Source organism: Penicillium waksmanii, assembly GCF_028829765.1.
Source record: "Penicillium waksmanii strain IBT 27052 chromosome Unknown utg000005l:1.0-5232799.0:1.0-5237142.0, whole genome shotgun sequence".
In the NCBI taxonomy this organism is placed as follows: domain Eukaryota; kingdom Fungi; phylum Ascomycota; class Eurotiomycetes; order Eurotiales; family Aspergillaceae; genus Penicillium; species Penicillium waksmanii.
In genome coordinates, this window is record NW_026643252.1 from 3,364,652 (window position 1) to 3,390,803 (window position 26,152).

General features: G+C 48.7%; 11 protein-coding genes across 11 annotated transcripts; 4 read left to right on the forward strand and 7 right to left on the reverse strand.

Moving 5' to 3' along the window:
* Positions 1-522: 522 nt before the first annotated feature.
* On the forward strand, positions 523-2,270 carry N7481_006167 (uncharacterized protein; the record flags this gene model as incomplete). The annotated part of the gene is made up of 4 exons (XM_057265386.1): positions 523-891; positions 944-1,497; positions 1,567-1,855; positions 1,917-2,270. The coding sequence occupies 4 exons, from the start codon at positions 523-525 to the stop codon at positions 2,268-2,270; spliced, it is 1,566 nt and encodes a 521-aa protein (XP_057123106.1).
* Positions 2,271-2,602: 332 nt separating this feature from the next.
* N7481_006168 (PH domain protein) lies at positions 2,603-4,417 on the reverse strand (the record flags this gene model as incomplete). The annotated part of the gene is made up of 4 exons (XM_057265387.1): positions 2,603-3,838; positions 3,904-3,996; positions 4,059-4,184; positions 4,292-4,417. 4 exons carry the CDS (start codon positions 4,415-4,417, stop codon positions 2,603-2,605), a joined length of 1,581 nt encoding a protein of 526 aa, XP_057123107.1.
* An 872-nt stretch (positions 4,418-5,289) lies between these two features.
* Positions 5,290-7,320, reverse strand: N7481_006169 (uncharacterized protein; the record flags this gene model as incomplete). The annotated part of the gene is made up of 3 exons (XM_057265388.1): positions 5,290-6,221; positions 6,274-6,808; positions 6,868-7,320. 3 exons carry the CDS (start codon positions 7,318-7,320, stop codon positions 5,290-5,292), a joined length of 1,920 nt encoding a protein of 639 aa, XP_057123108.1.
* Positions 7,321-7,872: 552 nt separating this feature from the next.
* On the forward strand, positions 7,873-10,925 carry N7481_006170 (ATP-binding protein; the record flags this gene model as incomplete). Its single annotated transcript, XM_057265389.1, has 2 exons — positions 7,873-9,988; positions 10,048-10,925. 2 exons carry the CDS (start codon positions 7,873-7,875, stop codon positions 10,923-10,925), a joined length of 2,994 nt encoding a protein of 997 aa, XP_057123109.1.
* Positions 10,926-11,684: 759 nt separating this feature from the next.
* On the reverse strand, positions 11,685-13,760 carry N7481_006171 (arrestin family protein; the record flags this gene model as incomplete). The annotated part of the gene is made up of 5 exons (XM_057265390.1): positions 11,685-12,539; positions 12,596-13,021; positions 13,077-13,395; positions 13,493-13,636; positions 13,699-13,760. 5 exons carry the CDS (start codon positions 13,758-13,760, stop codon positions 11,685-11,687), a joined length of 1,806 nt encoding a protein of 601 aa, XP_057123110.1.
* Positions 13,761-15,186: 1,426 nt separating this feature from the next.
* Positions 15,187-15,403, reverse strand: N7481_006172 (uncharacterized protein; the record flags this gene model as incomplete). Its single annotated transcript, XM_057265391.1, has 2 exons — positions 15,187-15,299; positions 15,334-15,403. 2 exons carry the CDS (start codon positions 15,401-15,403, stop codon positions 15,187-15,189), a joined length of 183 nt encoding a protein of 60 aa, XP_057123111.1.
* A 1,968-nt stretch (positions 15,404-17,371) lies between these two features.
* N7481_006173 (glycosyltransferase family 69 protein) lies at positions 17,372-18,744 on the reverse strand (the record flags this gene model as incomplete). The annotated part of the gene is made up of 2 exons (XM_057265392.1): positions 17,372-18,576; positions 18,639-18,744. The coding sequence occupies 2 exons, from the start codon at positions 18,742-18,744 to the stop codon at positions 17,372-17,374; spliced, it is 1,311 nt and encodes a 436-aa protein (XP_057123112.1).
* A 1,124-nt stretch (positions 18,745-19,868) lies between these two features.
* N7481_006174 (SNARE domain- containing protein) lies at positions 19,869-20,391 on the reverse strand (the record flags this gene model as incomplete). Its single annotated transcript, XM_057265393.1, has 3 exons — positions 19,869-20,027; positions 20,137-20,245; positions 20,366-20,391. The coding sequence occupies 3 exons, from the start codon at positions 20,389-20,391 to the stop codon at positions 19,869-19,871; spliced, it is 294 nt and encodes a 97-aa protein (XP_057123113.1).
* Positions 20,392-20,640: 249 nt separating this feature from the next.
* N7481_006175 (uncharacterized protein) lies at positions 20,641-21,438 on the reverse strand (the record flags this gene model as incomplete). The annotated part of the gene is made up of 1 exon (XM_057265394.1): positions 20,641-21,438. The coding sequence occupies one exon, from the start codon at positions 21,436-21,438 to the stop codon at positions 20,641-20,643; it is 798 nt and encodes a 265-aa protein (XP_057123114.1).
* A 2,939-nt stretch (positions 21,439-24,377) lies between these two features.
* N7481_006176 (uncharacterized protein) lies at positions 24,378-24,875 on the forward strand (the record flags this gene model as incomplete). Its single annotated transcript, XM_057265395.1, has 4 exons — positions 24,378-24,402; positions 24,449-24,504; positions 24,572-24,728; positions 24,790-24,875. The coding sequence occupies 4 exons, from the start codon at positions 24,378-24,380 to the stop codon at positions 24,873-24,875; spliced, it is 324 nt and encodes a 107-aa protein (XP_057123115.1).
* Positions 24,876-25,857: 982 nt separating this feature from the next.
* On the forward strand, positions 25,858-26,074 carry N7481_006177 (uncharacterized protein; the record flags this gene model as incomplete). The annotated part of the gene is given in 2 exon segments (XM_057265396.1): positions 25,858-25,919; positions 25,939-26,074. 2 exon segments carry the CDS (start codon positions 25,858-25,860, stop codon positions 26,072-26,074), a joined length of 198 nt encoding a protein of 65 aa, XP_057123116.1.
* Positions 26,075-26,152: the final 78 nt, after the last annotated feature.

The following is a 26,152-nucleotide window of genomic DNA, read 5'->3' on the forward strand; positions in this document are numbered from 1 at the left end:
AGGAGAACAATATGGCGGGCGATGGTAGCCGAGCTGGTCCACCTCTGAGGAAGCTCAACGATTATGAGAAGGCTCGTCTGTAACATGTAAACATCTTATATTGATTCACTTCGTATAGACGTGACGAAACAAGAAATAAAAATTCAATGAGGGATCTTTTTCCATGCCAGAGATGAGAGCCACATCCTGCCACATCGGAGCCACATCGGAGCCACATCGGAGCCACATCCCATGTGGGATCCAAGCACAGGCGCAAGGTGCTCGGCTCTTCCGGCATATTCTCCACTATATATTGCAGTTATTGGAGCGTGGGGAGTAGATCACCTGGATTGTAACTGGACCTGAACCTTTCGTCACACAAATCGATGTGGGTGATTGGCAGGGGTGGATGTGGAGGCTGTTGCTTGGTCAGATTGCGGGGGTGGGGATAGGAACAGGCCGGCTTTCTCTTTAGCTGCCATAAATACGGCTTGCGAGGACGATGAATTATAATTGTTCGACAGCTCGGAAAATAAACAAATCATGGCATTGAAACTGATAGATCAGCCGATTGAATGCGCATTGGGGATACTCATCGCGTACATTTCCGGATACATTATTTACCAGCGATTCCTCCATCCACTCGCAAAATTCCCTGGTCCATTCCTTGCTTCACTGACCGACCTATGGCAAGTGTATCAATTTATGACATTGAAGCAACCTTACACCCTCACCAAGCTTCATAAGAAGTACGGATCCATAGTCCGATATGGCCCCGATAAGTTGAGCATAACCGACGAGGAAGCCGTCCGATTGATCTATCAGACTGGAGCCAGATACATGCCTAAGACCGAATTCTACGATGCATATGGTGCGGCTCATCCGAATGTATTCGGCATGCGTGACGAAGCGGTTCGTCGATTTCGCCCTTCTGAGCTGAACCTTCTACTAAAACATTTCCAAGGCCCACTCCATCCGACGACGACACATGTCGCACAGCTTTTCCATGGGCTACGTCAAAGAAATGGAGCAATATCTCGATTCAAACATAAGGATCCTACGCGATAAAATATTCCGGCACGCCTTGAATGATGAGCCATTCGATTTGAAAAAGATATTGCATTACTACACTATCGACGTCCTGGGTGAGCTTGCTTTCAGCCAGACATTCGGTATTCAAGAATCCGACGATGAATCCCGTATCCCGCCTGTGATTGAGCATAGCCTGTTGGCAGCCGTCACAGGTGCCTGGCCGGCTATGACAATGACTCTCAAGAAATGGCTTCCTGTAATTCCACACAAGGGGCTCCAGGCTCTTTTTAAAGGTCGAAAGGCCTGCGCAGACCTGGCTTCTCGATGTGTCAATATTAGATTGAGTACTTTACGGTCCAAGGATGGAACAGTCAATGATATGCTAGAAAGAAAGGACATTTTGACTAATCTGATAAATGCCAAACACCCTGATACGGGAGAAAGTCTGACCCAGATTGACTTGGAGACGGAAGCATTTGGCTTCATGTATGTTTTCAATTTTCACGCCTTACCACCCACAGCTCGCATATGAAAATTTACTAACTTGAGCTTCAGCATCGCGGGGACTCATACAACAAGTGCCACAACGGCACTGTTATTCTACCACTTGCTGCACAACACCAATCTCATGAACAAATGCGTCACCGAGATTGACGAAAAATTGCCCTCCCTCCAGCCCAACGAAAATGCGTATTCGGTGACTGATGCGGAGGCCTCTTTGCCATTTTTGCGCAATTGCATAAAAGAGAATTTTCGAATAACCCCTGTTTTCACGATGCCGCTCGCAAGACGAGTCTTAAAGGCTGATGGTGTGATAATTGCTGGGAATCATATTCCGTCCAGGGTAAGCCCGACTCCTAAGCAGCCCTTCGTGGTGATGAAAACTGACATATTCAATCTACCAGACCTCTGTTGCAGTCTGTAACCATGCATTTCATCATAATCCAGAGGTTTGGGGTGCAGATCATAATGTTTTTGACCCATCGCGATGGGATATACCCGAGGTGGCGAGCAAAGCCCGGCTCTTGATGCATTTTGGTCTTGGGGGTCGACAATGTATTGGGAAAACTGTGGCTATGTCCAATATCTACAAGTTGATGAGTACGCTGCTGAAGGAGTTTCAATTTGAATTGGTAGATGAAGAAGAGAAAGCGAGGGTAGGGAGGGGTGGCTTTCAAGGGGAAGTCCCGGAGATGATCAGCGTTGGCATTAGTGATCTCGCCTCGCCGCTGGTGGTGAAAGCTCGGAAGAGAAATTAAATGGAATGAACCGAGGGTCTCAAGTATAGTTTATTTGAAGCCCTGGAGGCATATAGTTAATTGAAGATCACGTTATGCATGGTATTTGCGAATTATTAGTCAATATATATGAGGCAAGACATTGCTTCCAAAGATTGGCTGACCGGATAAATCCAGAATCCAGTCAGCTCCACCATGAGCAGAGGGATTGAATATTCAGAGCAGAGCGTAGAAGAAAAGAATGAAGCTGACAATGCATCACTGCAATCCAATGCGTATTTTGTGGGGATGCAAGGCAAGCTGAGTCGAGACTAAACAGGAATGCAGACCAGAAAGGGATATTTTTTACTTCTTCATGACTTCTTCTCGGTGCTTTCTGCGACTGCAGATCCTCCCGGGGAAGTGTGGAAGTGACTGGCAGTGCTGGCAGTGCGGCTGATACCGGGGGTCGGGGCCTTCTCCTTGGTATCGATGGCAGGGGAGGCAGGGGTCGTCGAGGCCGGGATGCTGGCATTTTCCTTGTCCTTCTCAGCGTAGACCGGGGGCTGGTTCTGAGAAGTGCTACCGGTGGGGCTGGTGGGTGCAGCAGCAGCAGCAGCAGCAGTTGGCGAAGTTGCAGTAGGTGAGGTTGCGGTTGGCGAGGCCAGAGACCCAGCAATAGGGACAGGGTTGCGAGTGGAATCCTTGATAACGGACCACCATTTCTCCGCATCAGAGGCCGAGTGTGCCTTGAAGTAAAGCTCGGATGTGGTGTGGAATGCATTGCCAACCTTGCCGCTGGACACATCCTTACCCTTGACGTTGAATTTCACACCGTCAATGGCACCAACAATGGAGTCGGGCAAGTACAGGGACAGTTGAGGAGTAGGATCCTGGCGGAAGTCATCATTGTCCTTGAACTCGTGCAGGTAACGGGCCGGTGTGACAACGTAGTAGCTGGTGCTGTAACCCTTGATGACAGCACGGGAACGACGCTCCAGAGACCCTTCCAGGAGAGGCTGTGTAGATCGGTGATCCATGTTGGGGAAGGTGACGCTCTCGAATGTGCGGGGAGGTGAGTCGGGGTTCACGAGCGTGGAGTCGTTGCGAACGACAAAGTTGACCCACTCAAAGTCGGGCGGGATGCGTTGCGCGGTGGCCAGAATCTCACCATACATAGTTCGCTGGCGATCAAGCTGCGCACCCATGATCTGGAAGAACTGCTCCAAGGCGCCTTGCAGGGTCAGTAACACATGGCCCTCGAATGACTGGAATGAGTTCTGCACGGCGAGAATATCATTTCGGTGGTTGTTTTCCTCAATGATTTGTTTGTTCAAACGGTGGTTAATACCGCGCTTGAGGATGTAGGGGTCGTGTGCGGTCTCGATTTTGTTGCCGAACGAGGAGTCGTGAGTGGCAGAGTTCTGACCGAGCAATTCGATGTGCTTTTGGGTCAGTTGGCGGGCCTTCTCCACGGCTTTAGCACCCTTGGCCGCCCCTGACTTTAATTCCTTGGATTTATTCTTGATCTCCTTGTGCAGGCGTTCGAGGGTGGGCAGAACGCCGCCCTTCAGGTTCTTCTCGGTGTCGAGGTACATGTTGACCATTCCCTAGTAAGAAGCACCCACCAGTCAGTGCTGTGCAGTAAGCAAGCGCATGGACATTGGAACTTTACCTGAGAGTTGTTGCGCATGTTCTCGATCAAGCCTGCTATACCACCAGCGCTGGAGCTGAAGTGGTCGCTCTCTTTCATAGGTTCGTTGACCGTCTGTTCCGAACAACTTGGTGATTAGCTTTGGAAATGGCGCTCTCGCACACGTAGCCACCGACCTTGAGAATTTTCTCGTGATCCTTCGACTGAGACTTGGAGATCTTCATAGTGGCAGTCATATAGTCCTCCAGGTTTCCGCACACATGCTTCCATGCTCGCAGGCGTTCGATTAGGAGGTTGGTAGTCTACCCAGACATCAACCTAGGTTAGCAGCCGTTGCTTTGCTACCGCGGGGGTATTTGCATGGCGGGTCCGCGTGAAACTGGGGTCCATGGGAATGGTCTTGACACACCTGGCTACTGTCGGTATCAGGGATGGCCTCATCGTCACTCATAGAGGTGCGACGAGTGTAGCTGCTGGAGACAGTTCCCGACCGCTGGGGGAGCTTGTGCTCCACGGGGCTAACCGGGGTCGACATGGCGGATAGCGGGGAGTAGGCGGTTGGCAGAGGATGGAGAGGGAGAAAGGTCGGATCGGTCAGATCGGAGCACGCAAGGCTTGGAGGTCAAAGTACGGAGCACGAAGGTGTCACAAATTGACTGTCGGGTGCGTCGATCGTGTCGGGCAGATCGGGGGGGAAGATCAGTATATGGGCAACTGTGGTGGTGGTTAAAACCGGGAGCGGAATAGAAACACTAGTCTGTAGCCGGACTAGTGGAAAAGAGAGGGGGGGAAGAGAGAGAGACTCACCCCAGAGTGGGTCAGAGGAGGGCAGTGGAGGTGGGAGAGTTGAGGTTGAGGTGTGAAGTGGACTGAAGTGACGAAGTGGGATGTTTTTCTCTGCGATCGGCCATCGGTGATGACCTCATCCTGTCCGCTCTCGGCCCTTCCAAAAATTCCCAACATTTCAGCCCAATCGTGTGTTCCTTGTTCCTCTATTTCTTATTTTTCCCTAATCCAATCCAATCACTGAGAAGGAGGGGCATAAGATTTCCTCCAACTCAAATTGTGATGCCGATACTCAGCCACGTCCATGTTTTTCCCCACAGTCACCGCGTACCACGTCCTTGGGTGGGCGCCACAGACGTGGTGGAGCCGCCCAAAGTGCGGATCGTGAGGTTGCATTGTCCTGGTAAAGGCTAAACGGTAAATAATGGAAAGTAGAAAATGTATAGGGGCTTCCAGGATTGCGAGTGAAAGCTAAACACAACTGTAGGTTCTATCCGAGTTCTAGTATGACACAGAATCTTATACTAGTGATATGCAAAGGGTGCCTTCAAACGTTCGAATTCGACTGCAATACACCTGAGTATACTATTATGAATGTACATGGATCTCTTTCAAAATCAATCAAAAAAATATATCATCGTCGTTCTCCTCACCCTCCGAATCCGGGGCCGGGTCCTGCTCTTCTTGCAGCATTCTCGTTCGATATTCCTCCAAGGATCGCCCGCGTAACAACCCTCTTTCGGAAATCCGGCGCCCACTAGTCACCGCGGTAGGTCGGAGATTGACGATATAATGAGGACAGATAGTACTATGGTCTTCGAGAAATCGAGTATTGGAAGACGGGGTAGTCAAAAGTAACTTGAAGCTCGGCTTCAGGAACTCATTCCGCACAGTCTGGTTCAAGATGAACAAAACATCATTCATCTCGGCTTTCCAAATCTCAGATTCGAACCGGGTTACACCATCAATGATGCAAACAACGGTGGCGGTGTTCGGAAGTTGCTCAATCAGCAATCGGAATATACTGCAAAGATCCTGCAAATAGTGCGACTTGATTCGTTCTGCAAAGGCTCGGGTATTAATGAAGTCGAGATTAAATGTGACACCAGAAAGAAGTAACTGGGCGATTAGGCTTCGAATCAACCAGTTTGGTCCGGCGTTTTGATGGCTGTGGGCTTCATGTAGACCGCAGAAAGCGTGAAGAACGATATAATGGGTGTTTTTCAACAGGTTAACTTGAAGTGAAAGAGTTGCACACAGTGCTGACAAAACCGAGATCCGGCCGGGACCGACCATTTGAAAATGCCCTTTCACAAAGAGTGTCTCGGCAAGAGATGATTTCATCCATCTCATGAAGTCCTCCGATGAAAGAAGTTGCTGTGCCTGGGTTTGAGCGGCGATATCGAATTGGTCCCGATGTCTAAGTACATGGTCGACATCTTCAATCGGCTCATTAACGTGCACCCCAATAGCATGAAATAAATCTGTGTCGGAAAGAAACGGCTGCGGGTATTGCGGTTGACTGCTATATGAGCTGGCGAGAGATGGAGTGTCTGGGCCTAAGATTAGCGGAGTCATTTCCACAATAGGGCCAACACAACATACTAGGAGGATCAGATCGAAAAAACACAAGCAAGAAGTTTTTAGAATCCACTTCCTGGCTGTGCCGGATCTGCTGCTCCATGCGACTCGCCTCGAACGCTCTTTTTAGAGAGCTGATATTCTGCAGAATATGTCCGAAGCCTTCTCCCACACGATCAAGAATCACTTCGCTATTCTCGTGAGTAGCCACGAGATACTCATCACGTACCAATTGCAAACAGTCGCGGAACTTGCCAACACTTGTCTGCGCTTCACTGAGAAGCTCATCTATCTCTGCTGCAGAATGATGAGGGATTAGTTTCCTCCCTAATCGTTTGGCCTTTTCTCTGAATTTTCCTTTTGACCTGCTAGGGTTGAGAGTTGTGATGAGGTGTGCGAGGGAGTGCGCAAGGATTTTGTAAAGGTGAATCGCCTCGACTCTGATGCTTGGAACTGCGGCGAATACATTTTGTTGCTTCTGGGTCTGGAACATAACATCGGGGATCTCATGTAAGGCGCGGAGGATTTTCTGTCGATTTTCGGCATTTTTCTTCGCAATCTGGAGACACGCTTAAGCTTATTTCGTCCAACATGCCGCTCTTACTTTCTATCACATACGTTCAGAATGGCTTTCAGCCCACCGGCAAGGACGCTCATTCCAATGTCATTAGGGATCAACTCTAGCCAAGGACGGAGAGCATCCGCATTATCCCCTGCAAATCTTCCTACATGACGATGGGCGCCCGCTATGCCCTTTTCCTTTTCCTTATATCGACCGTCTGCTTCGGCTATCTCCAGAAGAACGTCATTGAGAGTATAAGAGACAAGATCTAGTCTGTATTTCTCCTCGGTTGTTTCATTGTATTCATAAAGAGCAATTCGTAGGTCGTCTTCGGCGTTACTATATCCAGAGTCTGGCGTTGGCTCAAACCAGGTTGTCACTTCATTATAATGTGCTTTAGCTCCCAAAGCCTCGTGGTATTTATCTCCATTTTGCTGCACAAATTGAACGTCGAGGGTAGTAGCTTCGTTTGTGGAAGATTTGAATATGGAAGAGTCCAGGAAACGCATTTTGGTGGGGGGTGTCAGCGGTTCCTACAAATTGCATCAAGTTGGGGCTTTGAGGGGGGAATGAAGATTTCAGTTCTGTCAGCCTACGGGTTTGGAGTGGAGGCTACTGTTCATAATGGCTGACCAGGCGATGGCATCTTATCATACGCTTTGCTGACGTTCCCGCTCGTACATGAGGGCGTTAATTTCGCGCCTCTGATTCGGCGTTGATATCCTGCTGACTGGCGGAGACGACGCCCGACTACGAACGGTTAAGCTGCCTTGGCCATTGGTGCTCTGGGGACGCTTGTGGGATATTTATTGCACCATGCATGAGCCCGGTGCATTTCTGTACGGAAATAGCGCTCTTCGGCGTTATTGACGTGGTCCGTTCCCGTCACGGTGCTTCTGTAGCTTCTCATGGTGAGGGGTACGAGGCTGAAATCACTGGCCGCTTAGAACATAACGCGAGAAAGAAAAAGAAGGATAATGCCTCTGGTTCCACACTGCCAATTCCTTTTTTACCTTCCCGCCTCTTTCGGTATTTTACCACCTCATTTAACCTTTTTTTCTATGGAGACTATGGAACCTGATAATTCTAGTGGCGACGGAAACCGCCAGGAACACCTGGAGGGCCCTGAGGATGCTCAGGCCGCTTACATTCGAAAGCTTGAGGATCGCCTTGCCGCCCTTGAGAACAAAATGCTCAGTATAGAGTCTGCGAGGCCAGAGAAGAATGGCTCCATGAAAGAGGACCAAGCATATTTGTCGGAAGATGATGATTCCGTAAAAGACGACAAATCCTCGCTCAAGTCGGGGCACGATGGCTCCAAAAGTGGCGGTGACAGTGATGTGAACAAGGAAGACGCAAAAGCAGAACATCCACCCTTCCCGCCAACTGTTGCAGAGGTCCGAAGTATGGACTTTATCCAAGCCAGTCACCATGTTTTCACGGCGCCAACTATTCCCGCAATCGAGCTCTCATGCTTCCCAAAAAAGAAGGATGAGGAAGAAACTAGACTCATCGCGTTCAGAAAGACTTTCAAGGACGTCAGCCCAAAAGAAGCATTGGATATTATCAATGCAAACTATCTGAAACCACATGAGATGGATATGAATTTGCAGTTTGAGGAAATCAACATTCTTTCAGTACCCCTTTCTCAGCTCCTGTGGTCAACTTATTATGATGAAAACTTGCCGCCGGATCAAATGGCCAGTTTTGGGAAACCCTGGATCTCATGTATCTATCGCCACGAAGATGTGAAGAACAGGCTTGCAGAGATGGAGAAAGAGCAAGAGCAACCACCAAACTCGGAAGTTGAACCTTTGGACCAATATTGCAAGAACAGCAAGCTATTGGACGAATTTCGAGCATATGTACGGTTGATGGAGGATACTATCTTACCCTACTATGCTGGATTCAAGACAAAGACGGCAGCAGACAACTTGAAGGTTTACTATTATGATCTTTGGCATTTGTTTGAACCCGGGGAAATTATCTATTACCCAGAAGCCAAGGATGCCCCTTCCAAGTCGGACTACGCCAAGCTTCACAGGAGTAAAAGACCGGACCAGAAACTATGGAGAGTTTACACGAGATTGCGGAAACGTGACGAATACTGGGTGAAGGCATATTGTATTGATTACGATGGTGAATCCTATGTCTGCGTGAAAGAGTGGTTTAACATCGAGAAGTTCGAGGGAAAGAGGAGCGTAAATTCTTTCAAGGTGTTTCCCGTTCGATTTTCAAACAGTGCCAAAGATCTGTTGGCAGATGCCACAGAATCTGGTAGAGCATTTATGAAGAACCGGGATTCGAGGCTAATGGGACACGAGGGATGGACTTCGATTTCAGACCAAGACTCAGGTACAAGCCTCATTTACACCTCTGGAGATGTTATGATCGACTTTGCGGAAACTTTCAGAGTCCATCCAGACTGGAAGCCTATTTCTATGGTCCCCGCAACCTACTATCCGGGGGGCTGGGGGTCGGAACTAGAGGACGATAACAGGACAAGGTGGTACTGGACTGAGGGCCAAGAGCTTAAATGGCATCATCCTGAGATAGTTTCTCTTGGTGATAACCAAATGGCGCGGCGCACCAAAAGAGAGTACGTCTTGGAGAAGGACAATTTCCTATCATGGTCACTCAAAAAAAGCCCATCCAAGTGGACGCCGCGAGAGGAGGATCTATGTCTACTTCCCAGTAGGCTTTTCGGTTATTCGTTCCAAGACCGAAGATTTGTCGCTATGGATTCCAAAAACCTTCGACAAGTTGAAGATAACAGAAACAAATTCAAGAATCTAATCATCGATCAGACTCATGAGGGTATGCTTTTAGCATTGGTGGAATCTCACTTCAGGCGAAAGGACATCAACGAAACTGCAGGCATTTCTACGAATCAGGATATCGTCCAGAACAAAGGCAGAGGCTTGGTTATTCTACTACATGGTGTTCCAGGTGTTGGCAAGACATCTACTGCGGAAATGATCGCGAGCACATTTCAAAGACCTCTTCTACCTATCACTTGTGGTGATCTGGGATTGGATCCTGCAACAGTAGAGAAGTCATTGAAGCAAATGTTCCGAGTGGGACAACTCTGGGATTGCATCTTGCTGCTTGACGAGGCAGACGTATTCCTATCAGAGCGAGTATCATCTGATTTGAATCGCAATGCATTGGTATCAGGTTTGTGAACTCTGCCTCTGTATCAGCACTCCAAGGTTACATAACTAATATATATACAGTTTTCCTACGCGTCCTAGATTACTATTCCGGCATTCTATTTCTCACCACAAATCGCGTGGGCACCACCGATGAAGCGTTCAAGTCTAGAATCCACATCAGCCTGTATTATCCATACCTTGATCTTGATCAAACAGAGAAAATCTGGGCGGTCAACCTTGAAAGACTAGCCGTTATAGAGGCAGAGCAGAGTGCCCTCCAGCCGCCTCTATCAATAGATCGCGAAGACATCCTCAAATTCGCGAAAAGACAATACGAGAAAAGCAATTTCGGCAAAGGCAGATGGAACGGAAGACAAATCCGCAATGCATTCCTCATCGCCTCAGCGCTCGCACACTATGAGAAGACGCATGGGCATAAGAAAGACGACAACCAGCACGACCTTAACGCCCGGCATTTCAGAACAGTTGTGAAAGCTGGATCTGGATTTGAGAGATATCTCCTTCAAGCGAAGGGCATGACGGATCAAGAAGCAGCATATCGTGATGGTACTAGGGCCGATCACGTCCTGTCAGCAGAGGGAGCCGCACCACGAACACCCGTGCCAACATCAGCACAACCTGCCCAACCCCCGGTTCCTTCAGCTCCTTGGGCAAGTCAATACACCTCCCATACGCCCTTCACGCCTCCACGAAATGCCTCTACGTATAACCTCGCCCATCATTCACCCGGCAACAGTTTGTATCCTCAGCAACATCAGAATCAGCATCAGCATCAGCATTTTGTTTATGATCCGCAGGATACATTTGGTCATCCACCAATGGCTACAGGTTATCCCATCCAACGGGCACTTACGCCGGGATCATCTCAGCCGCAGCCGCAGCCTCATGCGCATGGGTGGAATACGAATCATTCGACTGAATACGATTCAGATATTTAGACGCAGACGAAGCCCGGATGCATCATTTATGTGAACTTTATACTACCTTGGAAGGGTGCATTGTATCTTTCCTTATGAACCCATGTTGAGGTCATTTTCGTTTTTTATTTGGGCCAACCACTCCCCTGCAAAGCTATTCTACTACTACCTACCTAGGTATACAGAAACTGCTTGATCCAAACAATCCAGGATACCTACTGAGCATATAACGGGGTAGGATGGAAACCAAGTAGTGGAAGTAGAAGGAGAAGTAGAAGTAAAAGGTATAGTGCAAAGGCAATGCCTCTTAGGCAATAATTTCCGAAATTAAGCGACACAAAGTGTAGTAAGATACATGTGTCTGGATAAGAATAGATGAATAAAATAAAATAAAAGGCATCTGTGCGTATCTCGTGGCTGCGGGAGTCTGGTTCTCGCCGTTTAGCTCAAATTCCCCCGAAAAGCAAAGTAAGGTTTGGTCATGTCCCGTCTATAAGATATCCGATCCGTTCTATGAATTCCCAAACGCCAAAACAAACAAAAAAAGGTGGGAGAGACGAAAGATAAAGAGAAAGGAGATGATGCAGGGGGCAGACTAGGGAAGTCGGTCTGGGTAAAAACAAGGATATGCAAAGGGTAGAAAGGGAAAGAAAAATCCAGTGACCAGCACTGGTTTCGCATGGGAATTTTGAAGGGCTTTTTAGGGCACGAGGAAGAGGAGAGGAGAGAAGAGGTGGAGGAGGTGGCGGTGGTGAAGAAGGTTCGAAAGAAGCGAGGATATCACGCTCTAGCGCGCTCTTGTACTAAACGGAGTCTGCGGGCCATGTCGTCAGCGTTGCTGTTGAGCGATTGGAGGTAACTGGATCGATTCACCTCTAATGGCGTTGTTGGCGTGGAGAAGCCACTGGGGCGAGCGCTGGTACGGCCACTCCGAAGGTAGGCCTGCTGTGGTGACTGAAGTGTGGGAATGTCATTGGCCATGACCGTCTCGTAGCCGGGTAGCTGTGAGTCACAGGGGCCGACGGCAGCGCGCACCGCGGTTGAGTAGCTAGGCACTCGGCTCAGAGTCTCAACCTCGGCATATTGTGGGTGGAATGGGGTGGCCATTCCAGAGGAGATTGCCTCGTTATCACCGTCGTCAGAAGGCCGGCGGGACAGCTCTGGGCTGGCAGGAGTATGCGAGCCGGAGTTTGGAGCCGACCCGAAATAATCACTGAAATGCACGTTCAGCTGGCGGGAGTTGGGATGGTTCTCGGTCGGGGAGTCATGAGGTTCGTTAGGAGAGGGGCTGTTTGCGTTGAGATTTGTCAGGCGGGTGTGCAGAGCAGAGGCAGATATATCGGTGTTCGTCAATGCGTTCATCGAGGCGAGGTTTTCAGCAGAGATATTGCGACTGAGTGGGCCAAAAGGCGTTCCTGCTCCGCCACTGCCGGGTCCTGGTGTCCGATATCCGTTTGGATCCACTTGGCTGTAAAGCTGATCGAACTGATGCTCTCCATATAGGGGCGGGGCTTGCTGGACAACCTCATCAGCTGCCCGGCGGGCTTGTTGGGGCGTGGAATCGCGGATATTGTTGTTTTCGTCAATGGCGATGTGCGGGGAGATATAAATCGATACGGGGAGTGTCGCGCGCAGCTAAATATACTGTTAGGGTTGACTCGAACGTCCGCAGAATTTTCTCCAAGACCTACCTCGCTAATATGCCCATCGGGGTTATGTAGTTGAATGCGGAATTTCATCTTGTGGCGAATCTTGATACCCTTGGTGTCTGTATCCTGCAAGCACCGGGTGAGGGTTTGTGGCATGTCGAGGAACCGTGTGAACTGGTATCCCTCGGCCACCTCATCAATGATTTCTAAACTTTCGTCTCCCAATTCATGCTCATCTGTCATGATGGTTCGGGTAATTTTGTAGGTGTTGCGTATGGAGTCGGAATCTTCCGGGTTGAGGGTCAGATCGTGACTCTCGATAAGTTGTGACGTAGTTTGTCCGATCCGGAGGCCTTTCAGCAAAGGAATCAATTTGAAGTCGACGCGGATAGAGGTGCCGAAAACAACGGCCTTGGTCGGAGTGCTGATGGAGTATTCGATCTTGTTGGGCCAAATATTGTCGACCGACTGTTGAGTTGGTGAGTATGAGGTCAAATTGCAGCTCGAAAAGGGGAATATTTACCATCGCGTGTGATAGCTCGAGGGCACTTGGGTCGAGTGTTCGGATGATGCGCAGAGGTTTCCGAGCCACGATGTCTTTGGCGTACTTGCGACCGATCTCGGCCTTGAACCGGTACATGACCCAGGTCTCGGACAGACCCTCAACACTCTCAGGCATGGAGCCCTCGAGAATGACATCGAAGGGGTATTCGTAATTACCGGCCGCGAGAATCTCCGTTTTGCCTTTGCCAGCGTCGCGGAATTGCCAGGTTTTCTCGTAGAAGACGCGCTCTCTCCAGGATTTGCGGCCGCCAGCGGTCGAACTAGATGGTAGATGCCAGCTGCGATGAGTCAGTCAATCAGGTTCTTTTTGATCTTTTTTTTTTCTCTTTCTTCTACTTCTCTTCGTTGCGAAAGTAATGCGACTGGGGATCTTACCAGACACGCGACATGCCAGTGAGGTGAAGTCGCAAGTGTTTAATGGCGAGAGGCTCGGACAAGCAGAGGACCAAGGTCCCCTTCAGATGAGCGCTGGCGGATTCATGTTCGTTGCCACGAAAGACAATGTAATCATCGTTCAAACTGGGAGATGCGTTAGAGCCGCAATGCAGTAGCATAGCATAGATGCCGAGTCCCCCACTCACCGGATATCGAAATACTTGGCGTTGCTTGCGCTCCCGCCGCCACTAAAGAAGCTGAGAGCCATTTTTCTGAGATGCCCGCAACGATCAGGCGGGCAATGAGGGGCAGAAGCAGTGGAAGTGAAGGATAGGCCGCAGGGGATGAGGAATGGGAGGAAGAGGAAGAGAGACAAGAGGAAGTTCAAGAAGAGGGGTGGAGGGGAGATCCAGAAAAAATAATAATCAAGCCGCTATGACACCACCGATAGGAAATTTGCGGATTTCCAGCGACGGGCGATCTACCGGAGGATGTCCAGAATCGCAATCCGGTCCGACCAAACGGGTTCCACTTGGGAGGTTCCGCTTCCGGCAGAGTGGCGATTTGATGGATACAATCTGCGATAAGAGTGGATGTGATGGGAGATAGTAGTAGAGGGGGAGTAGAAAGTAGAAGAGAGCTGAGTAGAATAAGCCAGAGATGAAAGGGAGAGGGTGAGGTGGTGATGGTGGTGGTGGTGAGGATTTACGTCAGCACAGGCAGGCAGTTACGTGCGTAGTGACAGTACTAACTAGTAGTATTCCAGTGTAGATATACGGTAAATATTAGTATACTATTTGGTATTTACTCAGCTATATACCCTGTTAGGTCAATTACCCTAGCACTGGCAAAAACATGGCTCGATTGCCGCTATAGAGTGCCGTAGATATGCCTATGCCCATGTCTATCCCCATGCCTATAGCTATGGTTATAGTTATAACTAACTACAGTTATAGTATACCCCAAGTATCCCCCCCCCCAGTATCCCCCAGTATACCCATCAGCCCATCTCCAACGTGGCTATCCTTTTTTGCGCCCATCACGCCATCCTCGGCATCGCCCTTCCCGCCCTTGATTTCTCCTAACACATGCAGTGTACATGTGTGCATACAGTACAGAATACGGAGTACTCTGCGATCGATCTCCTGGAGGACGATCTTGTGCCTGGTCTGCACAACATCCATGTTACACCACATTATCTTCCTGTTTGCTTTTCCCCACCCCACTTCAAATTTGCATATATACATACATGCATACAATACAGTATTTTCTGTACAGCACTGACACCTTGAGAAGCTTAGGCTTCAAAGCATCGAAACTCAGACCTAGCCCTACTCTGATCTGGTCTGATCTGATCATCGCGATGCATGCGCATGTGCATGTGGATTCTGCAGCACCTTGTCTGTCACACAAGGGCACCTGGGCAGCATTGCCAAATTCCTCCCCTCCCAGAGCGACTGGGAATGTGCCTGACAACCATGTGGACATGCCATGCAACCAGCCTAGTCTACCCCGGGATCCGTGCGTCTCTGAATGCAGCGATTCCCCATTAATGAACTAACCCGATGATGTGTTTATTTTGTTTATTGATATATGGTATGATTATTTTCCTATCTTTCTACTCTTACATCCGACTTAATCTATGTACCTTGGATGTACGGAGTAGTACTCTGTAAATAACTCTCTTCGCATCTTTAGTCCTGCGGTAGCAGCGGGAAGGCCCTTTGCGGTAGACGATCCGCCCAAGCCCCACCATCCCAAGTGTCAGCCTCTTCACCGGTCGCATATCCAGTCTTTAGCTCGGGTTCTAGACAAAATGACGATGATTTGCCAGAATTGACGTGGGTGGTCGTCTTTGACCTGCCGATGGAGTCCAACAGAGATAAGCTCGAGGCCGCCGAATGGACCCATTTTCCACTGCTGATGGGGCGCGCCGTGAACGTGGCGTTCGAGATGTGTACTATGGAACCCTTGAAAGGAAATTGTATGTGGTTTGCGCCGCTCAGCAAGCTACAGTAGAGGAGCTGAGCAAGCCGATGATTCAGATTGGATGGCCCTAAACCCTTTGCCCCCTGCAGTTACACTGCCCTGTACTGATCTCATTCACGGGTCTCGGCCTGAATGCCGACCAACGGGGGTCAATCGGGATGCCTTGGAAGCTTCGGGCGTTCCCGCTTCACCGGAATCCCGACCTCGTCCCGATTTCTCTGCCCGACACCATTGCGCGTCCAGATCGCCATCGCACTTGCTCCTGACGATCGAATGTTGCTAGCCTGTTTCGCAATTTTGTTCCATGTCAAAAGTACGAAGCCTTGAATACGGAAACTCGTATTTGATTCAATATCGCACAATTCTAGAAGGATGGAAAGCCAAGAGTTTATTACTACATTTAGCATACCAAATCAACTTAGTGTCAAAGCAATGGAGTTCAACCAGTAACTCCGAGTATGACTCGGTATACTTCTCAAAGGAAAAATTAAAAGAATAAGAGATATCCTTCACTGCCTTTTTCGGAGTCCACAAATCATTGCAAGGTCCTCGACAGCATTTTCTTCCCGGGCCCACTCGTACCAGTAGATCATGGACGGTGAGCTCTTCCCGCCGGAGTCTTGTACTCCTGTCTCGACCATTATTAGAAAAAACTAGATCCAGCAACCGGTGTGTCTATTGAGGTTCCAGAACCACATCCTGTTTCTATCAAAGCGGGTACCATCGCATCATTGGTGTCGCAAAAGCTAATATTGTGGACCTGATTGGCGCAAGACATACATATTTTCCTGTATTCTCTGAAGCTTCAATGTACGATGAGATGGTGAGCTGGTCGTGCAAAAGAACTTCATGTGCTCAGCGCGAAACACCTCGGGCACCCTTTGTTAGCCCTCGGCCCAAACAGTCATGCCACCCCCTACTGCTGTACTGTTTAGAATGACCCGCTCGGCACTTCCGACATTTTTCTCGGAGAAACACTTTTGAGGCATAAAGCAAGAAAAATGAATTAATAAAAATACATCAAAATAATCCCGATTTGTTTCTTTAGCCAGGGTTGGCCAGCCTTATCAGCTCGGTTGAAGTTTTCCGAGCCAAAGATAGCATAGCTATGCAATAGCTAAGAGTATGATGCGACAGCCAAGGCCCAAACCCTTGTGGAACCACAAAGGGAAAGGGAGAGGGTCCTGCCTGATCATTCTTGCCAGTTGCCGCCCAGAATTGCAGCACGCTCACACAAAGCAACAGATCTTGAGACCCACAGCGGACTTGCTAGCAGGATTTTCCCCGATTGGATTGGCAACGACAATCGGAAGGCGAGAATCGGCGCCTTTAGGAAATTAGATATCGGAGAAAGTGCGAAACCTTTGGCCCTTTTGGCCCCCCTTGGCAAAAGGACGGCAGTACGAGTATGGTCGCAACTTTTTCTTCCTAGGCTATGGCTAATTTTGCCCGCCCGGTAAATTAAGTGCCGAGGCCGGAAAAATGGTGTTTCTGGTGTTCTCCGATGATCGACAGCAGTTTTCTAGACGCTTTCAATTTCTTCCAATTGAGGGAGATCGACGTTTCCCTGCCAAGACCGGCGGGATAAGAACTTTTGCGCTGCCAGTTTGTCGTCTGATGCCGTTGCACCACATTGTTTCCATATTCCATAGTACTAACAGTATTGGTCTGAGATGGAATGATTTTGTACCATTTCCAATTATTCAATTCGCGACGGAAAAAGGTATACACTGTATACACAACGATAAATCTAGCATGCATCTATGAACGTCCCAAAAAAAAGACAAAAACTCCGCTGTATATGTACTAACAAAAAGGTTCAAGACAAATGCCACCAACTTGAAGCCCAAAGTATTGCCTCATCAAATACAAAAGTCACACTGCATCTCGTCAAACCGGGGAAGTCCAGCTCGGCTGATTAAAATTGGGAAGACACTTGACCATAGCCGGAGGCGCAGACTGCCATTGAACAGTCTCATCTCGAGCCAGACTCGGTCTAGACTGATCGATATGATCACCGACATAGCCTCGCAGCGCTCTGGTACCAACAGCCTCCTCATCAGAGTATGCGACATTGACCGCAGGCACGGCCAGAACCTTCCCAAGACCCTGGCGATACAAATCCTTCGCCAAAAGCGTCGGCTCACCCATGTAGCACTCGCCAGGATCCGAGGCACGGAACTTGACCGTGTCATCAGCAAACGAAGCCGCATCCAGAGTTACCATCCCGCCCCAGCATGAGTATACCTGGAAAGGCTTTTTGGCTTCGTATCGCCGCCTACCATCTGGATCGCTCCAAAAGAGATCTTTGGAATATGACCACGAGCCATCATGCGGGATTTCAAAGAACGTATCGCCAACCAACGTGCGCGATACCCAAACATCATAGAACGTTGTGCCGTTAAAGATCCAATCAAACGCACAGGTCATATGTGCCTCCTGGTTGGCGTGCTGGAACACCAATTCAAGGATATCTTCCGGGCACACCACGATATCATTCACGAAGATGATAACTGCATCCGACGAGTACATTTCTCCCAGTTTATCGCTCGATCCCGACGAGGTCACGGACTTCAATGGAAGGAGCGCCATATTTCGTAGTTTGGCCAATGCCTGGACACGGTCTACGTCCTTGCCCGCCTTTGGATTAATGTCGCTGGATGATAGGAAAAAATGCCCGCCCATCGCATCGATGCGCTCTTTCAATGCAGCCAGGATCTCGTATGTCCCGTCTTCGGATCGGCCTTCGACGACAGAGATAGCGCAGTTCTCTGGTCCAAGGAATCGCATCGTTTCCACGATACTGCTCATGAGTCGAGAGATGATTCCGGCTGATTGGTATAGATCCAATGCGAAGAAATATTTTATTTTGCCGTTGCCTCCGTGCATGGAACTCAATTGACTGTACCGATAAGAAATCTCTGATGGGCAGACAGTTCGATTTATTGCCACATCGTTTCCGAATTCGAGAATCGAGCCCACGTATCTCTCCACGTCGTCGGATGACATGTAGACATTTGATGGCTTGGCTTCCTTTTCTGATGAAGTTTCACTTGCCGCTGTTGATGGCTGTGCATAGTTTGACTCGATGACATCTGTCTCGTTGAATGTTGTCAGCTTGAGGTTCGCATTGTGATTGGGAGGTGATCAAACTTACCGTCATGAGAAATGATCTCGACAGCTTGCTTCCACCGCGCCCCAAAGTCCTGAAATCGCATCGTCAGGAACCAAAGCCCGAATGCGATGGTGGCCGCGGCCACCATGATCTGGTATTGCCGAGGCCTCATATTGACCTTCAAATGTCGAGGACACGACTGTATGTTGGGATTGAAAAACAAGCACCCCGTGTGTATCTCAACGATTACCGCGCAGTCCTCAGTCCCGTCACAAAGATTGAGGAAAATATGGGGTAAAGCCAGACAGCAGAGTTGGAAATCCCTCCAGAGAACCTAGGAGCAGGAAATAAGCTTATTGCCGCATCCATCTTGTCGGTCACCCCCTTGCCACTGTCGATAAATAGCTGTTCATAGAAATTGGCCGCATCGGGCCGAATGGAGCTCCACACGGTGATGATGGGGAGCGTGGTGGACGAATACACCACAAGCATTCCAGTGGGACAGTTGCCGTTTCCGGCATTCCTGGGGTTGCGGGGACCAGAACACACCATCAACCCCACCAGCAGACCAATTCTTAAAAGTTTAATGAATAATTAGAAAATTCAGTTGAGCTTTTCCACACTGGATAGCTGGACCGTTCTGGGCACTTCAATTTGAATTTTTAACTGGACCCAAAAACCTTGGAACCAATCCATATATCGACTTTTCATACAGGAGGCCTCTATGGTTTAGCAGAACCATACTCGTAATTAATTAATGCATATAAATCGCGCTCGATAATTTGATGAAGAGTCAAGGAAAAGGAAGAGATTTAAATAAGAATAGAGGCCACTGACAGTGGAAAGGATTATGTTCACTCTAATGTAATAGCGCAGAATCAACAAAGCCAACTCCTCCAGAACAATGCAAACAAAAAAGGCAGTCTTGCTCATTTTTGGAACATTAGAGTATCGCAAATATCGAAGAGGACAGGTCGTAAAGCATCAATCGAGGTGGAAAGGGTCTGAGGTATGAATCCACGCCGCCAAGACCCATGTCCTCTTTGCGGGGTTCTGAATTTATGCAAGGGGTTTTATTGACAAGGGGGGCGAAGTATTATGGTCGAAAGTAGGATAAACGGGTTGAGCGGACTATGCAGAGCGCTCATCGAAACGGTCGGGGGCATCTTGAGCCAGCAAGAGTGCCCATTATCGATATTGTCGTGAAGATAGGAGACACTTCGGAGAGGGTAATGGAGTAACCAGGGACAGGAGGTTGCCAGTATCGCCCCCTCAGAAGATCCAGCCCAGAATAATATAGATGGCGGTACCCGCCGCGATGACGATACCTGCGACCTTGAGCACGGCGGTAGTGTCGCCTTGTTTCGCCATTCTGGTTAGTCGGGAGGCGCTGCCTTTAAGGGTCGTCGAGAAGGAGGAAAATGCTTCGTTCTAGATAGGCGAAAGCCTGTCAGTTCTGCTCTGGGTATGACGGTTGGCCAACCTGTAGTGCCAGGGTGCCGTTGCACCCTGGCAAGGTTGTTGCTTTCGGGAGACGTACCGAGTTCTCGATCATATCCTGATCCCGGGCGTGGTCGTGAATATCAATCGTCACCGATCGCAAGGCAGAGACCTTGGAGGAGAGAGAGTTGAGGAGCGCATTGTTCTGCCTGGAAGAGGCCGTTAGCGAAAGTTGTCTAGTAGATAGCGGCGCCGCCCCGGGGCGACTGGGAAGTCTTGGAGTTGAAGAGACAGCTCGCGGAGATGCAGAGCAACAGAGGGACACGTACTGCTCGCGCTCGTATCCTTCACTCATATTGATGGGTTGGAGGTGTATCGATGGCCTCTTTCTGGGCGATTTGGCGATTTAGGAGGCTTGCGTGGCTGCTGGCTGAGAAAGAAAGCAGGCAAGGTGGCTCGGCCCGGGGTTGGCAGGGCCGCCTCCGCGATGTCACGTGCCCTCGATCTATATAGCAGAACGAATCATAGAGGCAAAAAAAAAATAAGATTCAAGAAACAAGATTATTGGCAAGTTCGAAGTTTCTTAAAATTGTGTTTACACCCCTTACTCTTCAATTGTGTCGTGGATAGTGTACAAGAGCTGCGCATAATCTGCCATCCAGTGAGACCCAATTTCGTCTAAGAGACTAGCAAACTCCAAGATGATACGCTTAGCATGTCGAGATCCAGATTGATACTTCTTCCCATCCATAACAATTGGACCACCAGAAAGAATAAATCGAACCGCTGCATTTTCTGAGCTTTGGGGGTTTGGCGATTCACACAAGCCCTCTTCCCCGATGGTCTTCCAATCAACATCCGTATTAGATAAGTCAAATGCAACATTCTCATGGATTGGCGAGTAGATGGGAGAGTATGCTTTGGCAAGAAGGTAGAAACCAAGGACCATCGCTGACATGAACAAAGTTCGAACGGACTGAAATGCCGTTCCATCGGCCGGCTTGCGATGTGATAGTATCCGAAACGTCTGAGCCGCATGGATACATGCTCGTCGTGCAGCATCTGTTTCTGTCCACGATATTAATTCCTGTCGAGCCTTGTTCATAGTATTTGGGCCTTCGCGACCTGCAGCGCGTGCTAGAACATTGCCATCAACACAGGCAAGCATGCAAGCGCAGTGCCAAATAACAATGCAGTTTGGATTTGATTCGCTGAGCGTATTTTCGTACTCATTAATGGTAGTGGTTAGTAGAGGTACGCCAATACTCGCCCGCCTGTCAAGCCGGCATACCATCCAAGGGACATGGTGATGCTGGCTCAATGGGACCAACTCGGATTTGGTGACCAATCGATCTATATCACTCGAGACCCGGAGGAGAATGGCACAGAGAATGCCATACATTGAGAATGCATGGATTGGCTCTTCTAGCCGAGGGAGACGAAAGATTTGGGGCGATAATTCGAAAATATGGGTGGTATTTGAGTGTTGCGCAATTAGTTCCAACCATTTACTATGGTGCTTAGCTTGGTAAATATCGTGGTTTGCGGGCAGCGCAAGTTTCAGATTATCTAGTTGGATGATTGGATTCGTCGAGAAGAGCTCCGAGAGCCAGGAATCGTGAAGCAAAAGACCAAGTATTAGGCTGCGTAGTCAATAAGTCAGGCCTGAACGAAATTATTGGAGATGGATATAGGCACTTTTTTGTTGATTCAACTCGAGCCCATGCTTGCCACCTTCTAACCCCATCTATGGATGACTCAAGGATGGAATAGTCTATTTCGTCCATGGTAGAACAGAACAAACCAAAGTCACATGCTGTCTAGGCAATTATAAGCCATGGATCTCCGAGAAAATTGAGATGACATACCGAAAGAGCATAGATATAAAAAGCCTTAGCCTTTTCTCTGCAAATAGTACCCTACAGGCAAGTCAGAGCTGTCAATCAAGAGTAATGCACATATTTAAACTCACACCCGTTCGAAAGAAAGAGGAACAGAACATGATGGCACAGAACTAGGGTATCGAGAATATCGGTCGATTCTTGGTACTTTGAAGCCGCGGAGGTCAACTGTATAAAAGCCTCGTCCAAAACATACTAAGACAAGATAGAAATATCAGTACTTAAGTATATAATTCCAAGGCCACAGACACTAGCATTCTCACTGGATATGTCATTCGGATGAAGTTCACAGCGTCTACTGTTTTTAAAAGTGAAACGCCAATCATACACATTGTGAACAAGAGTATGTCCGAGACTTTCTCTGGGTTAAAGGTCGGGAGATGGGCCATCGGGTAGGCAGGTTGGTATTTTTGTGTATAGAGGTAGAATCCTTGTTCAAAAACCTCTGTAGTATTTCTACACAGAGAGCCTTTATCACAAGTCATATTGTCATCAAATAAGTTTGTGCAATCACATATCAAAATGTTCTTTTTGAGAGTCATGAGACGTTCCTTAGTAGCATCCGTAAGGTTGATTTCAATTAAAAAGGACTCATCAACCGAAAGCGGATTTTCGCTGCTGGTAGGAAATACATGTGTCGACGTAAGAGGGCTGTCGAATATATTTACCGCCGATTTCGAAATTATTTCATGCCACAAATGTTGACACTCCGTTGGTAGAACACTGGTGGGCCAAGACTTTTGAACTCTTGATGCTGTTCGAGCCTGACTGGTCGACTGAGACATTAATTCTCTCGTAGATATAGAGGGTACGAGAGAATTTCCAAAAAACGGAGGCATCTGGCCGCCTTCCGAGTAACCTTGGCTATAATTGATGGGTGTTTGTGAGGGAAATCGAAGCTCAAGAGAAGAGTCAAAGAATATACCATGAAGCCCGTTTGGATCTACGCCCAACAAAGTGTCCCTGTTACCGTCCACTTGTGTCCCTGGAAAACTCAAGTCACTTGCTATTTCAGTGGTGGCGATTGAACTCTTAAGCCCGTCTTTGTCGGTTCTCAAAATACCATCGTTGACATGGCCATCTATTCTGGTCCCAGGAAAGAGTGGAGATGTTTGATGGGACAGAACTTGTGAAGGATGCGACTTATCCTGGCCATGGAGTCAACAAAGAAGGCTATATTTGGTGCCGAAATCGACTTGGAAACCCACCGCATCTTTTGTATGATCGTGCCCGGCATGGCTCCGGCGATGGCGGAGAAGAACATCTCTGAATTCTTAATAAGCGTATACAGGGCTTGATCAAGATCACTCACCTCCGAGCGAAGCTTTTGGTGCAGGTGGAACAGTTGTATGGTCGCTCGCCGGTATCTGTTCGGGGGTTAAAGATGAGATTTCTTCCTTCTTCTGTCGGAATAACGATAGCAATCCCATATACAACTTACGGGCCAACTTGTGCCGGTTAAGATGCTCCATTTTCGAAAATGTCTTGTTACATCTCGCACATGAAATCCTTCGCGCCATTACTTCGGAATTCTTTTGCCGGGTTGGACTCGGAGTATCAGGAAATTGTGCAAATGCGGAGAAAATGCCGAAGGGTCCGATGATGACCTGCGGGGTTGAGACTAGCATGACGAGAAAGGCTTAGACTGGAAAGCTCAAAAATCGTGGATGAATATTCTCCCGGCTCTAATCATTGTGAAGTTCAAGTTCCAAGGTTGTTTTAGGTCGCATTGTATCGAAGAACTATATTCCCCCCTAATTATCTTTGAAGGCAGACCGTAGCTTCCCTCGGTTGTTCTGTTGACTCGTACCCCATGACAAGGACGACTACTACTACCTAGTAGTACTAGTCCTAACTTGAATTTGTCCCTGCGTACCTCCAGGGCTGCCTCCTGATCGTAACTTCCTCGGCCGTAGTATTTATGTATATTCTTCCCTTCCTCGCTCCAAGTACTCGATTTCCCCTGCATACTAACGGCGATGGCTGCGATATCGACCATTGTGCGGTCACAAGCAACATGAGAATAGTTCACACACGTACAAACAAAGAGCATTCTCAGGGCTCTGAAAGACACCTCCCACTGTTGTAAGTGAATCTGTTTTCTACTCCCCTGCATGGGATGCTTCGCCTTCCATACTGTGACATGCCGCGATTTCCATCCACGCCGTGAGATCTTGCATCGAATCAATGGATCAATGATGCGTTACCCATCTCAATTCGTCTAATCCATCTCATGTATGCCCCTTCTAACGTAGAGGAACTGTAGGTTTCACCGTTTGCGTGGCGACGATGGCCCCGCAATTTTTCGAAGACGATGGCTCCGTCACGCCTGCTCACAACGGTGCAGAAAACAGAAGACGTTGCGGCCCCAACACCCTATTTCTAAGGCTTTGGCAAAGGCTTCAGAGCCGAGGGCCCAGAAGTGCGAACTAGGTCAGCAATGCTAGATGCCGACCTGTACCACAGTATGTACCGGACCAGGGTAGTTCTGCTACTTCCATGGGTATGGAGACCATGAAACAAAGAAATGCTTCATTGACAAGGCGTCAAACCTCGAAATGGCCCAGGTAAGAGTCTCCAGTCAACGGAAATATGTTTCATTGCATCATTTTAACGTGTAATATGTGGAACTAGATGCAGAAGCAGTCCTCTCGAGCGAGGACGAGGCCCATTCTCCCACGAGGGCCAAGGGCGAGCGCTCGCAATGCCGCTCGAAAGGCGGCGGAGGAGGAGAGATTGGAAGCAAGAAAGGGGGTTAAACAGGAGTTCGTGGAGGATGTGAGCGGAGAGGGTAAGTCTTATATTGCACGTCTCATATACATTACGCTATATCTAACGCCATGCTGTAACAGAAGATCCCTCCGATATCCTGCAAGACCCTGGGCAGATAAGCTCCATCAATACCACTGACCGTGATATTATGCATGGGCTCCAATAACTTTGGAACAATATGCGGGGATAAGGTCTCCGGAGGCTACTGGCGTTCCTCTGATGCTTTCTGACCGTTTCTGCCTCTCTCCGAGAACCTTAGCGAGGTGCGATGAAGGGGCAAACGTGTACTTTGTATTATGGTCCTCTCTCTTTTCTTTTCTTTTCTTTTCTTTTCTTTCTTTTCTTCTTTCTCTTTTATTCTCTGTATATTATACTTCGTAAATAGCTATCCTAACCTTACTAGGCCTTGTTGGAGGTTACTTTGTTGGAATGGATGCTGTTGGCCGTTTCAGATACCTTGATTTTCCCTCTGGGCATATACTTTGGTGTTCATTGTAACCTTAAGCCTAAGTTACGTATTGTAGCTAGCTTTAGGTCTATATAGCTAATATTCCATGATTAATAAGTAAGTCTTCATTTGGGAAAATGTGTGCCCAGGCGAGGCGGTTTTATGACAGGGATGAAACAGTGATTATAGGTGCGCGAGAGCGATGGTGACGATGCTTTGGTATTGCACTCAGTCCGAGCACAATCAACACCGGTCACGATGGTATATTCTCGGTGAGAGGTTCACCGGCGTCGGACTTTCGACTTTCGACGAGGACCAGTCTGAATGCGCGATCTTAGAACGATGGGACTTGCGGTTGGTTTGTGCTGGCCCAGGAGAATAAACGAGTAGCTGCCGTTGAGGTACCTGGCCTTCCTTGGTCGCAGTGGTCCTGAGACCCCCCACTGAACAAGCCATATGTGCACTGATCTCAGTTGGCAGGAGTAGGATTGGTGTGGTGAGCACGTCAAAGTACCAAGGATGGCTTATTCGCAAGGATAGGAGCACGTCGCACACTCATCGGCTCGACCTTCTGACAACTCTGGATACAAAGAACTACCCAGCCCCATTGCGTGCAGGGATGCATCCCCGTGGGCAAATCAGATTGCAGGCTGCTTCAGCCCAGAGCTTCGCGCTGGCTTAGCTATTCTACCCACAGCCAATGACCGCTGGAGCTGCTAAGCTCACTCGGCTGCAAGCCGGTCGGCTGTCGCCTATCCTTCGGTAAGCCTTCGATATTCAGGGTCGAGACCGCACTAACTCAGGGCGTGCACGAACAAATCGAGCCAAATGGCCGGGGCTGCGATGTGATCTACCATAAATCCACTGCGGGGCCCCTCTTTTCCCCAGACACGCCCCCGGATCTGAGCTTGCGGTGAATGAACCTCATCTTTCATGGGCTGGAGGGACTGAGAATCAATCAACTCTCTTAAAATTCTGCTTGTGGTCCTCAAGAG